The sequence below is a fragment of the Plecotus auritus genome (assembly GCF_963455305.1).
Source record: "Plecotus auritus genome assembly, chromosome: 2".
In the NCBI taxonomy this organism is placed as follows: Eukaryota; Metazoa; Chordata; class Mammalia; order Chiroptera; family Vespertilionidae; genus Plecotus; species Plecotus auritus.
The window spans coordinates 66,672,911-66,685,283 of NC_137771.1; the positions used below are offsets into that span (position 1 = coordinate 66,672,911).

General features: G+C 38.7%; 1 protein-coding gene across 1 annotated transcript in view; it reads left to right on the forward strand.

Moving 5' to 3' along the window:
- Nucleotides 1-2,457: 2,457 nt before the first annotated feature.
- Nucleotides 2,458-12,373, forward strand: part of LOC308241559 (calcium-activated chloride channel regulator 4-like) — a gene marked incomplete at its 3' end in the record, with an annotated part of 39,343 nt that continues 29,427 nt past the window's right edge. Inside the window, exons 1-3 of the mRNA XM_080655071.1 lie at nucleotides 2,458-2,619; nucleotides 10,286-10,426; nucleotides 10,572-10,719. Of these exons, the coding sequence (XP_080511197.1) occupies nucleotides 2,461-2,619; nucleotides 10,286-10,426; nucleotides 10,572-10,719 (448 nt within the window). The 5' untranslated portion in view covers nucleotides 2,458-2,460. The remainder of the gene's footprint in view (nucleotides 2,620-10,285; nucleotides 10,427-10,571; nucleotides 10,720-12,373) is intronic.

Genomic DNA, 12,373 nt, shown 5'->3' on the forward strand with positions numbered 1-12,373 from the left:
CCGCAACAAAGGTACATGCCCTTGACTGGAATCGAACCTGGGACCCTTCAGTACGCAGGCCAACGCTCTATCCACTGAGCCAAACCAGCTAGGGCTAGATTCTCTTTTTTTTTTAAATGAAAAGGGATTGGAGTAAGAAGGCAGTAGAGAGGGAGATACAGAAAAGAGAGTGGACAAATGATGGATACAAGTCACTAGTAGTAAGGAAAGAGAAACTGGTTTCCAGATCTACCTCTACAAGGCAGGACAGGAGGCTTAGCACAAGGAATCTAGGATAGATTAAACACACCATGGACTGGGAGATCCAAACGAGAAGGAGGAGGAAATGAAGTCTCACCCAATGAATCCCAACCTATTTATACCCCAGGTTCTGTGTTAATAGTGAAATAAGTCAGTCAGATATGTGGAATCGAATGAACAAAATAAATTGACAAACAAAATAGGTCCAGAGACATACTAAGGATCCTCAGAGAAAAGTGGGGGCGGAGGGAGGGGTTAGTGGGGAAGAGATCAACCAAAAAACTTTCATGCATATATGTATAACCCATGGACACTGATAATAGTGGGGTGAAGGCCTGGGGAGAGGACAGGAGTGGGGGGGAAGGAGGGACATCTGTAATACTTTAACAATAAAGATAAATTTTAAAACTAGTTAATAACTCATAATAGAATTCAGTGTTGCCTTCAGAAAATTAGATAAGGATGAGTAACTGCTTTGCAATTCAAAAAGAAGCTTTCGTTTTTTTAAAATGAAAATATTCCAAATATTTTTTCCATGAAATCATAGACCATATTCCTGCCTCAATAATAGTAATCCAAATCCTCTTTTCATAAGAAAAAACAACAACAAAAAACTGGCTATTATTACTCTATTAGCATGTTACTGACCCATGATTTAAAAGTCCCATGATAAGAGACCTCTGTGTTGCCATAGTAATCAGAAGTCTGACCCTCCCTGGAGAATTCAGTTATTCAGCTAAATTCTTGGAGAAGAGAAGAATCTGAGATGGGATGTTAAAAAGAAAAAAACCATAACATTAATATCCCATTTTCTTGACTTGCCGTATTCATTCTCTCTGTGAGGAATACAAGATCCTTCTCCAGTTGATAGATTTAACAGGGGAAAGGACAAATCTCATTTTTTGTGGCTCTTGAAAAAGTGTTACTCATTCAGCTGTGAACTCCACCCTTCCTTATCATAGCAATAAAACATCCATTTGAGACAGAAAGAAAGTATCCTCCTATTTGAATTTTTAGTTTAAAGATATTTTCTTTCTATGATTCTATTTTTTTGGTTAGTTCTCTTTGGAGTTTCTAATGAGTCCTAGTTAATTTTGCTTTAGGACTAGACATTCTTAATTCATCATCACAACTCTTAAAGTGACTTCCTCCTTTTTTAAAAAGTCTTATTATATTATTTGTCATATAAAACAACATTGCCTTATTGTGAAGTAATTAAATCCAGGGTTCTGGGGTAGGAATGCTGGGTACAGAGCCTGACTCTGCCATTTATGAGCTACCTGATCTTGGCAAGTTCCTGAAACTCTGTGTGCCTCAGTTTCCCATGCTTAATGAAGATCATATTCAGGCTTAACCTTAGAAAGTTGTGGTGAGGATTAAGTGAGAGAATCTCTGCCCTGGTTGGCACCAAATAAATATTAGCTATTAACATTATTCATTCTGCTTTAAAAGAAACCAGCACACTACCAGGCTCTTTTTTGTTGTTGTTGTTTAATTATAATCCACATTCTATCAGACTTTTTTGACATGCTTATATGAAAGCAAATTTTATTCATTATTTTCTGGGCAGGAGTTGTTAAAATTTTGCTCTAACTTTATCAAATCTTCTTTAATTTATCAAAGTACTTCAAGTTTTTTAACTTATATTTCAAAGACATCTTACCTAATTTGGTGTTATTTACATTTAATAATCTTACATTTTCTTCCATTATTTATACTTCCGGTAAATAATCAAAATAATTAAATTGTTTTGTAAAACTGAAAAAAAAATAGCATTATTGCTTCTATTCCTTTCATTATGAAATTTTATTAATTTTCACATTGTACTCTACAGAAAATACAAAGTATATGTCCATATTTAGGAAATTAAGCAAAATTAGAAAATATAGAAAAAACTTCGTTTTGTACTTTTATACTGTTGGATACTTATACTCAAAACTTTTACTAGGTTATTGAATAAATTTAGTCTTATTAGAAAATAAAAAAATTCAGTATGTATTTTATAAAACAATCTGATTACTTCTATTTTCCTGATCCCTTTTACAATAACGTACAATAAAATGATTATGTAAGTTCAAATATTTTCTCACATATGTAACACTGATCTTTGTGCAGTCTGCAACCCATAATCAGCCACACCTATAAGGATTAGGAGTAGAAATACACAGAGAGAAGGGGCTAGCAAAGCCTCTTGCGGCCAGGAACAACTGGAGAGGAGCAATGGTGTTATTCAGAAGTTTTGTCTTCCTCTTAGTCCTAAACCTGCTGCAGGGGTCTGATACTTCCCTTGTTCGGCTGAATAACAATGGCTATGAAGGCATTATCATAGCTATAAACCCTGGTGTGCCAGAAAATGAAATACTAATTGAAAAAATAAAGGTAAGAAAGAAATGGGATCTTCTTCTGTTGGAATTATAGAAAAGGATAAAAAGTTAGTAGTTAATAAATATTATGGAAACTTCTGAATTGGAGGCTGTATACAGGGTTTTCCACTGTCTCAACATAAGACCAAAGACAAGGCACAGGACCTCCCTGATCCTGTTTCTTCATGTGTAGATAAGCAGTTGGACTTGTCTGTTCTGTTTTTGTTTTGTTTTTTTAATGTATTGATTTGAGAGAGAGAGAGGAGGGGGTGGGGAGAGAGAAAGAGAAATATTCATATATTTGTTGTTCCACTTATTTATTCATTCATTGGTTGATTCTTGTATGTGCCCTGACTGGGTATTGAATCAGCAACATTGGTGTATCTTGACAATGTTCTAATGAATTAAGCTACCCAGCCAGGGTTTGGACTTGTCTGTTCTTTAAACAATAATTGAATGCTTATAGCAAGACAACAGTGAATGAAAGAGCCGCTTCCCTTATGCAGTGTACATTCTTTTCAGATACAGATAATTAAACAAGTAAATGGATAGCAGAACAGTTGGTGGTGAGTTGCTATGGCATAAAAATAAACCAGCAAAGGGGGGTAGGCACTGTTGGTCGGGGTGGGGTAGGGGGAGAATGTAGGGAAGACATGGAAAGCCTCGCTGTTGATGTGACCTCCAAGCAGAGACCTGAGATGAGTGGGGGAGGGGGCCCATTGAAAATCTTGGGAAGGGAATAGAAAGAGCAGCAGCATGGAGGTGATAGCATGCTTATTTGGACCAAGGAAACAACTGTAAATGAGCAGGAGGAAGAGTGGGAGAGCTGAAGTTGGAGAGGTAGCAGGGCCCAGACCCATGGAAAAACTTGGGCTTTTACTCTGCATGGGACAGGAATCCATGGAAGGATTCTGAGCAGAGGAGAGGTGTGCTCCCTCATACATGTTCTAAAATCACACTGACTGTAGTGTTGAGGAAACTCGGTAAAGAGCTTCCACTTGTCACTAATCCTGAATAAGCTCTGCATAGCATGGAGGTGTAGAGGGACATCAAGTAGAAAGCTGTTGTAGTGGAGAAGTGATGGTGATTAGGAACAAGGATATTCTGGTAGAGATCTTGATTCTGTGATGTGATGTGATGTGATGTGATGTGATGTGATGTGATGTGATGTGATGTGATGTGATGTGATTCTGAACATATTCTGATGGTGTCATAGACACATTTGTTGGTGATTTAGATGTGTGTGGAGTAGGGGAAAGTAGGAAAGAAAGATAGGAGTCAAAGAAGACTTCAAGGGTTTTGGCCTATACACTTGGAAAGATGGGATTATCATCAACAGGGAAAGAGAAGACTTCAGTGATCATCTGGCAGCTGAAATATCAGGAGTTAGTTTGGGATATTTTGAACTGAGATGCTTATTAGATACCCTCGTAGATGGAGATAGGAATCAGAGTTCAGGAAGAAAATCTGGGTGCAGATAAAAATTGGGAGTCATTAGTGTGTAGGTGAGATTTAAAGCCAGGAGAACCAATGAGTTCATTAAGCAGTATGGACAGTGAAGAGAAAGACAACAGAACTGAACCAAGAACTGTATTTCTAAAGATTCTTTTAACGGTAACATTCCTTGTAATAAAGAGATTTGTGTTATAGCCAGGTAGATTTCCCCTGCCCCTGACATCAGCATCTACTAATTCCTTATATTTAATTCCTCCACTACTGTGTCCTTATGCTCACTGTTTTAGCCTTTTGCATGGGTACTGTTATCCACCAAAAGCTGATAGGCATGACCTGAATTGTGAGCAGGTGATTCTGTAGGTGCCATTTATCACTCATTCTGTATAAACTCTTTAATCTACACTAATAAAAGAGAAAGATGCAAATTGACTGTACCAGCCAATCAGGACTGAGTATGTAAACTAACCCAACAAATATGGCAGGTTCATTTGCATACGCAGGTGCCGAGCAGCCAGGGGCGGGGTGGGGTGGGGCGGGATGCAGGCATTCCACACAGCCCCAGTAGCTCCAGGCCTCTGGGCAGCGTGGGAAGGCGGAAAGGTGGCTCCAGCCAGAGCAAAGGCAGTGCCAGCATCTGGGGGAAGGAAGGCCCATTCTTGCATGAATCTTTGTGCATCAGGCCTCTAATATATATATATATATTGATTTCAGAGAGGAAGGGAGAGGGAGAGAGAGATAGAAACATCAATGACACAGGCTTGAATAGCAGTTAATGCAGCTGATTCTGAATGATGGCTTCTTCATGTCCAGGGACAGTAGATCAGTTTCAAATACTTAGTGCACATTGAAAAGAAATTTATTATAAAATGTCCAGTAGGGTGGGACCAAGCGAGATGGGCCAGACACACCCTGGAGCCAACCTCCCATGGTCCCTCCCTGGCTGGCCGCACCTGGGGCAGCGCTCAAAGGGCATCTGTGGGTGAGTGGGGTCCCTCCGGGAGGTGGGATCCCTCAGCCTGGCCTGCAGGGATCGGGCTCCCTCCTCTCTAGTTCCAAGGTGCATCATCTGAGAACCACTGCTGCCGAGTCACGAGGAGCTCAGCAGCTCGTGTTGAGCATCTGCCCCCTGGTGGTTAGTGAATGTCATACCTACCGGCCAGTCAGACGGTCAATGGTTGCTTAGCCTTTTATATATATAGATAGTCGTCACCAAGCTATGCATTTTATTACCATGACTTATTAATAACTACAAGTTTATAACTTTTGACCCCCTTCACCCATTGAGCCACCTCTCCCACCCAAAAGCATCTGAAAACTACCAATTTATTCTCTGTACCTATGAGCTCAGTTTTTTATGTTGTTGATTTTTTCTTTTTATATTCCACATATAAGTGATATCGTACCATATTTGTCCTTTTCTGATTTATTTTAGGCATAATGCCCTTGAGGTCCATCCATGTTGTTAGAAATGGCAGGATTTCTTTCTTTTTTGTGGCTTACTAATATTCCACTATTTATATATACCACACCTTCTTTATCCATTTATCCATCTATGGACACTTAGATTGCTTCCATGTCTTAGCCACTGTAAATAATGCTGCAATGAATATGGGGGTACATATATCTTTGCAAATTAGTGTTTTTATTTACTTCTAATAAATAACCGGTAATGGAATTTCTGTATCAAATGTTAGTTCTATTCTTAATTTTTTTCAGGAACCTCCATACTGCTTTTCATAGTGGCTGTACCAACTTACATTCCAACCAACAGTGCACAAGGGTTCCCTTTTCTCCCCATCCTTGCCAACACTTATTATTTCTTATCTTCTTTATGACAGTCATTCTTACAGGGGTGAGGTAATGCCTCTTTGTGGTCCTGCTTTGTATTTCCATGATGATAGCGATGTTGAGCAACTTTTTATGTACCAGGTGGCCATTTGTATGTATTCTTTGGAAAATTGGAAAATTGTCTTTTCAGATCCTCTGCCTATTTTTCAATTAGTTTGCTTTTTGTTTCTTTGTTTGGGTTTGTTTTTTTGCTATTATCTTTGCTTTTTATGTAAAATTTAAAAAAATCATTGCCAAAACCAATGTCAGAGAGCTTATGTTTTCTTCTAGGAGTTTTATACTTTCAGATCTTTAATGCACTTTGAGTTAGTTTTTGTATATAGTGTAAGATAGTTCCGTATCCTTCTTTCATGCAGGTATGCCCAGTTTTCCCAACACCATTTTTTTTAATTTTAAAAAAGTACTTTTTAAATCTTTACCCAAGGACATTTTTAGAGAGAGCAAGGGAGAGAGAGAGAGAGAGAGAGAGAGAGAGAGAGAGAGAGAGAGAGAGAGAGGGAAATATCAATGTGAGAAACATCGATCAGTTGCCTTCTGTACATGCCCTGGGATTGAACAAACCAGCAACCTTTTGGTGCACAGGACAATGCTTAACCAACTGAGCCACTCCTGGCAGGCCACAACATCAATTATTGAAGAGATGGTCCTTGCCCAAGTGTATATTCTTGGCTCCTTGATTATAAATTAATTGATAATATATGTGTGGGTTTATTTCTGGACTTCTGATTCTTTTCCATCGAACTATGTGTCTGCTTTTATGTGAATGCCATACATTTTTATTACTACTGCTATCTATACTAATAAAAGGGTAATATGCTAATTAGACAGGACATCTTCTGGACGACCTTCCAGATGTCCTTCCTGACAAAGCCGGTCCCAAATGAAGCTGCTGGTGGTCCTGGGCCCGTGTGGCCAGTCCGGGCAAAGCTGCCCATGGTTTCGGGTGCCTATGGCCAGCCCGGGCAAAGCTGGCCTGGGTGCCAAGTGCCTGCGGCCTGCCTGAGGGAGGGTAGCCTGGGTCCCAGGTGTGGGGGCTGAGGCAGAGGTGGTTAGGGTGATCAGGCCAGCAGGGGAACAGTTAGGGGCAATCAGGAAGGCAGGGGAGCAGTTAGGGGTGATCAGGCAGGCAGGCAGAGGTGGTTAGGGGCAATCAGGCAGGCATGGAAGCAGTTAGGGGTGATCAGGCAGAGGTGGTTAGGGGTGATTAGGCAGACAGGGAAGCAGTTAGGGGTGATCAAGCCAGCAGGGGAGCAGTTAGGGGTGATCAGGCAGGCAGAGGTGGTTAGGGGCAATCAGGCAGGCAGAGGTGGTTAGTGGCAATCAGGCAGGCAGGCAGGCGAGCGGTTAGGAGCCAGTGATCCCAGATTGTGAGAGGGATGTCTGACTGCCGGCAGTTGGACATCCCCCAAGGGGTCCCGCATTGGAGAGGGTGCAGGCTGGGCTGAGGGACCCCCCCACCCCATGCACGAATTTCATGCACCGAGCCTCTAGTGTAGTATAGTTTGAAATTAGGAAGTGTGATTATTCCAGCTTTGTTCTTTCAAATTGCTTTGGCTATTCAGGATCTTTTGTGGTTTCACACAAATTTTAGGATTAGTTGTTCTAATTCTGTGCAAAATACAGTTGGCATTTTTCATAGGGATTTAATTGAATCTGTATTGGCTAGTATGAACATTTTAACACTATTGATTCTTCTAATCCATGAGCAAAAAAAAATCCATTTTTTTCATCTTCAATTTCTTTAATCAATGTCTTATAGTTTTAAGTGTACAGAAATTTCACCTCCTTGGTTAAAATTATTCCTAGGCATTTTATTCTTTTTGATGCTACTATAAATGGGATTATCTTAATTTCTCTTTCTGATAGCTTGTTATTAGTGTATATAATTGAAACATATACTGTATATTGATCTTGTATCCTATAACTTTACTCCCCATTTATGAGTTCCAACAGGTTTTTTGTGTGGGGTTTTTTGTTTTGTTGTTTTTTTTTTGGTGTATTCTTTAGGGCTTTCATATATAATTTCACACCATCTCCAAATAGTGGTAGTTTTACATCTGCTTTTCTGATTTTGATGTCTTTTATTTCTTTTTCTGGCCCAACTGCTCTGGTTAGGACTTCCAATACTGTGGCAATAGTGGGCATCCTTGTCTTGTTCCTGACCTTAGAAGGAAAGCTTTTATTTTTTCACCATTGAGTCTGATGTTAGCTGTGGACTTGTCATACATGGCCTTTATTATTTTGAGGCACATTCCTTCTATACCCACTTTATGGGGAGTTTTATCACAAATGGGTGTTGAATTTTGTCAAATGCTTTATCTGCATCTATTGATATGATTATATGATTCTTATTCTTTATTTTTTTAATCAGGTGTATCTTGTTATTTGATTTGCAAATGTCAGACCATTCTTGTATCCCTGGAATAAATCCCAATTGATCATAGTGTATGATCATTTTAATGTATAGTTGAACTCAGTTTGCTAGTAGTTTATTGAGAATTTTTACATCTATGTTCATTAGGGATATTAGCCTGTAATTTTCTTTTCTTGTGTCATCCTCATCTGGTTTCAGTATCAAAATAATGCTGGCCTCATTAAAAAAGTGTTCCTTTCTCCAATTCTTCTTTGGATGTTTAATATAATTTGCCAGTAAGGCTGTCTGGTGTTGGACTTCTGGGCAGGGGAGTGATTACTGATTCAATCTCCTTATTACTAATTGGTCTGTTCAGATTTTCTATTTCTTCATGATTCAGTTTTTGTATGTTGTATATTTCTAGGAATTGTTTCTATTCCTTCTAGGAGGCATTACCCTCACCCAGAAGTTTTGACTTCAGGTTAAAGACATTAGTACATTATTAAAATGTTTTTTTAAGTGTTTTTCCCTAAGGCAGTGGTCGGCAAACTCATTAGTCGCGAGCCGCAGTTTGCCGACCACTGTTCTAGGTTGTCCAATTTGTTGGCATTTAATTGCCTCTATAATCCATTGTATTTCTGTGGTATCAGTTGTAACATTTCCTCTTTCACTCTGGTTTTATTTCAGTCCTTTCCTTTTTCTTCCTGGTGAGTTAGACCACCATTTACATTTTTATCTCATAGGCTCAGAGAGAGCCATCACTTCAAGCAGAAGATAACAATCCATTGAGACCTAAATATCCCAAAACACAAGGAAAGTGGGGGGGGAGGGGGGAATCCTTAGGGAACAGGTAGAGAATTCTTTCATCTGCTTTCTGGCCAGTGATGAGGTAACCTCCAGCCTACCATGGGAGCTCTTCAAAGCTCTTTTCCTGACTCCCAGGTAGTCCTCTGGGCCTTCTTGAACTCATGGCTCTGAACCCAATCAGTTTGCTGTTCTTTTCAATACATATGAGTCAGCACCCTGGCCTGTCTTCCACAGAAAATAAAATAGAGTCCTGGAATTCCTGAAGAAGGACCGTGCTATCCTGGGCTTATGCTAGGTCAGGAGTATCACAGAAGACAAGATCCTGCCTTGAAGAAAACATCAGTATAGACTGGGATGTTACCAGCAAGATGAAGAGGTTGACATCATCATTTAGCACCCAGGATTTCTTAATTATTCAGTGGGTTTGATCATGTAGATTAAATTACCATAAATCCCTTTTATCATCTATTTCCCCCACTCTATAGTAAGCTCTAGAGTGGGACTATTTCTCTTATTAATCATTGCATTTTGAGGTTCAGAATACTGAACAATATGGGATGATATTATTTTCACCTCGATAACAGAGGAACAAGTTATGTCTATGATCAAAAAACTCTACCTATAAATTTTTCCATCACCTAACCCCTAGGCTCCAATTCAACCCAGCTGCCTCTGTTAGGGGAATGGAATGTGGTGAAATACCTCTCCTATGACTCATGCCTACACACTGTTCTAAATTTGCATCAAATAAGGCTATTCTCTACTAGATTTATAAACAATAATGATATCAACCAGTTTTATGACTATGTGTAAAGCACTTGTTTCATGCTTATGCCAACCTTAAAGATAGGTAGTAATAGTCTATTTGAGAGATAAGGAAACTAAGCTTCAGAGCATTATATAAATGGGCCAAAATCTATCACCCAGAAAGTGCTAATGCCAGCATTGGAACCAAGTAGATGACCTAAAGTCTATCATAGTATGCAATTTCTCTTAACACCAAATAGAAACATTTGCCTTTCGATGCAGAATTATACTCAAAACCTTTAAATGTGCAGGATTTAGCTATAATTTTGGACTGAAAGGTGGTAGGGTTGGAATTCTGAGGCAGAGACTCTGCTCACTAATCAGTGGCTTTTTCTATCCACTCTTGATCTGAGAAACGCCTGTGATGAACCTCTGCTCATTCAGTTCACTGCCATATATTCTTTTATAATAGGACATGGTGACTGCAGCTTCTACTTACCTATTTGAAGCCACAGAAAAAAGATTTTTTTTCAAAAATGTATCAATATTAATTCCGGATACTTGGAAGGAAAAGCCTCAATACAAGAGACCAAAACACGAAAGCTACACACATGTAAGAATAAAAAAAAGTCTCTTAAAATATTATATTTTCTGGTGCTCCTCCATTGAACTGCAAATTGATTGTTTTAGAGTTTTTCTGACTAAATGTTATCATTTCTATTTCTGATGTTTTAAAAAATCTTTTTAAAAATTCTCAGGTTGATGTTTTAATTGCACCACCTACCCTACCAGATAGAGATGAACCATACACCAAGCAATTCAAACCCTGTGGAGAAAAAGGAGAATACATTCATTTCACCCCTGACTTTGTACTTGGGAAAAAACAGAATGAATATGGACCATCAGGTAAGGATTAGGTTAACATATATTTTGCAATGATTCCAATAAGTAGCTGTGTACCCAAGTTAAATGTACAAACCCTAGAGCCAGAGTTTATAGGTTCAAATCCTGACTCTCCTATTTATCAGCTCTATGTGACCTTGGACAAGTGAGCTAGACTCTCTGTGCTTATTTTCTGTAAAATGGTGACTAGAGGAACTACTACTGTATAGAATTGTTGTGAATATTAAATTAGATAATCCATGCAACTGTTCTCAGTAGAGTGTCTACAGAAATTTGAACACAGGGCAACAATAATAAATATTTTTCTTAAGCATACTTTTCAAAACTTAATTTTCCAGTTCTCCACAGCTGGATATTAATCAATCACATGCCACCTTAATGGAAGGAAGATGTGTGAAAAGCTGAAAAGAGACAAGATTACAGTTCCTGGCCAAGAAAAAACACTCAGGGGCTGTAGTTGCTGATATTATTATTCAACCTATTTGGTTGAACTAGATGTACTTGTCTGTTAGTGATCATTTTTACCTATAAAAATGGCAATTTCATCTAGTTCAGTCTAAAAGTTAAGGTCATTGGTTCAAATGAACTTAAAGCACATCATTTCACATGTCACTACACAGGAAAACATTCCTGAACACACATACCACAAGATCACCTCTCTTCCATTGTCCCTTCAAAGAGCATTCATTAAGACCCTTGTTTTTGTCAAACACTCAACCCTGGTTCTCATTACCTATTTCCCAACCAGTCTTGAAAGCTCCGTAATCTCATGCCATCTGAATCTTAACTCTTCCCCATACTTTAGTCCAATCATGCTTGTTCTCCTTGGCACCTCTAACCTTTGCTCCCTTCTAACTATAATTTTTTCTTTACATGGCAGGTCCAGCGAAGTGTAGATAGCTCAATTCCCTCACCACTCTTATCCTTATGTTTCATTCAGTTTGTCAAATCCTCTCTACTAAATTTCCAGCTAGTTTCCTTTTGCTCCTGTTAATGTTTTCAAGATTATGAAAGAAAATTACAAAGCTAATTGGTATCATTAAAAAAATACTTTTTTCAAACTTAGTGAAGCCCTCACAGCTACTCAGCAATGTTGTACTTGCATCTTCTCAACTCTTTCTCATTCCTAAGCAGCTGTTCTAAAACTTGTACCATTTTTCTAAAGATCTCTAGCCACTTTTTTCAATCCCATCAATCAACAGATGCCTTGATTGAGAAATAGAACCCCTACCTTTTTCTCTACTTCCAAATTCATGTCTACCTGCACCTATATTAGACAAGAAGGATTTTATCTAATTTTAAAACTAACATCCCCACTTGAGCTCTTGCTCTTTTATCATGTCCCCACCTCAGTCCTACTCCATAACTGGTAGCTTTCCCCTTTGCTCTTAGACAGGAGCTTTTCCTATAATGTGATATATGTGTTTGTGAAAATATCACATGCTGAAAAACAGTGTTCTAAAAACAACATGGCTCTTGAACAACAAGATTAAGAAGAGAGTCCTCAAAATATATGCAATTTGTAATAAATATAATAACAACAATAACAATAGGTACCTGGAAAGAACATTTAAACAATCTTGGCCATAGCTCAGTTTGGCTGGAAGTTGCCATCATAGTAGATATTAAAAGTACAGATGCAAGCACACACATAGAG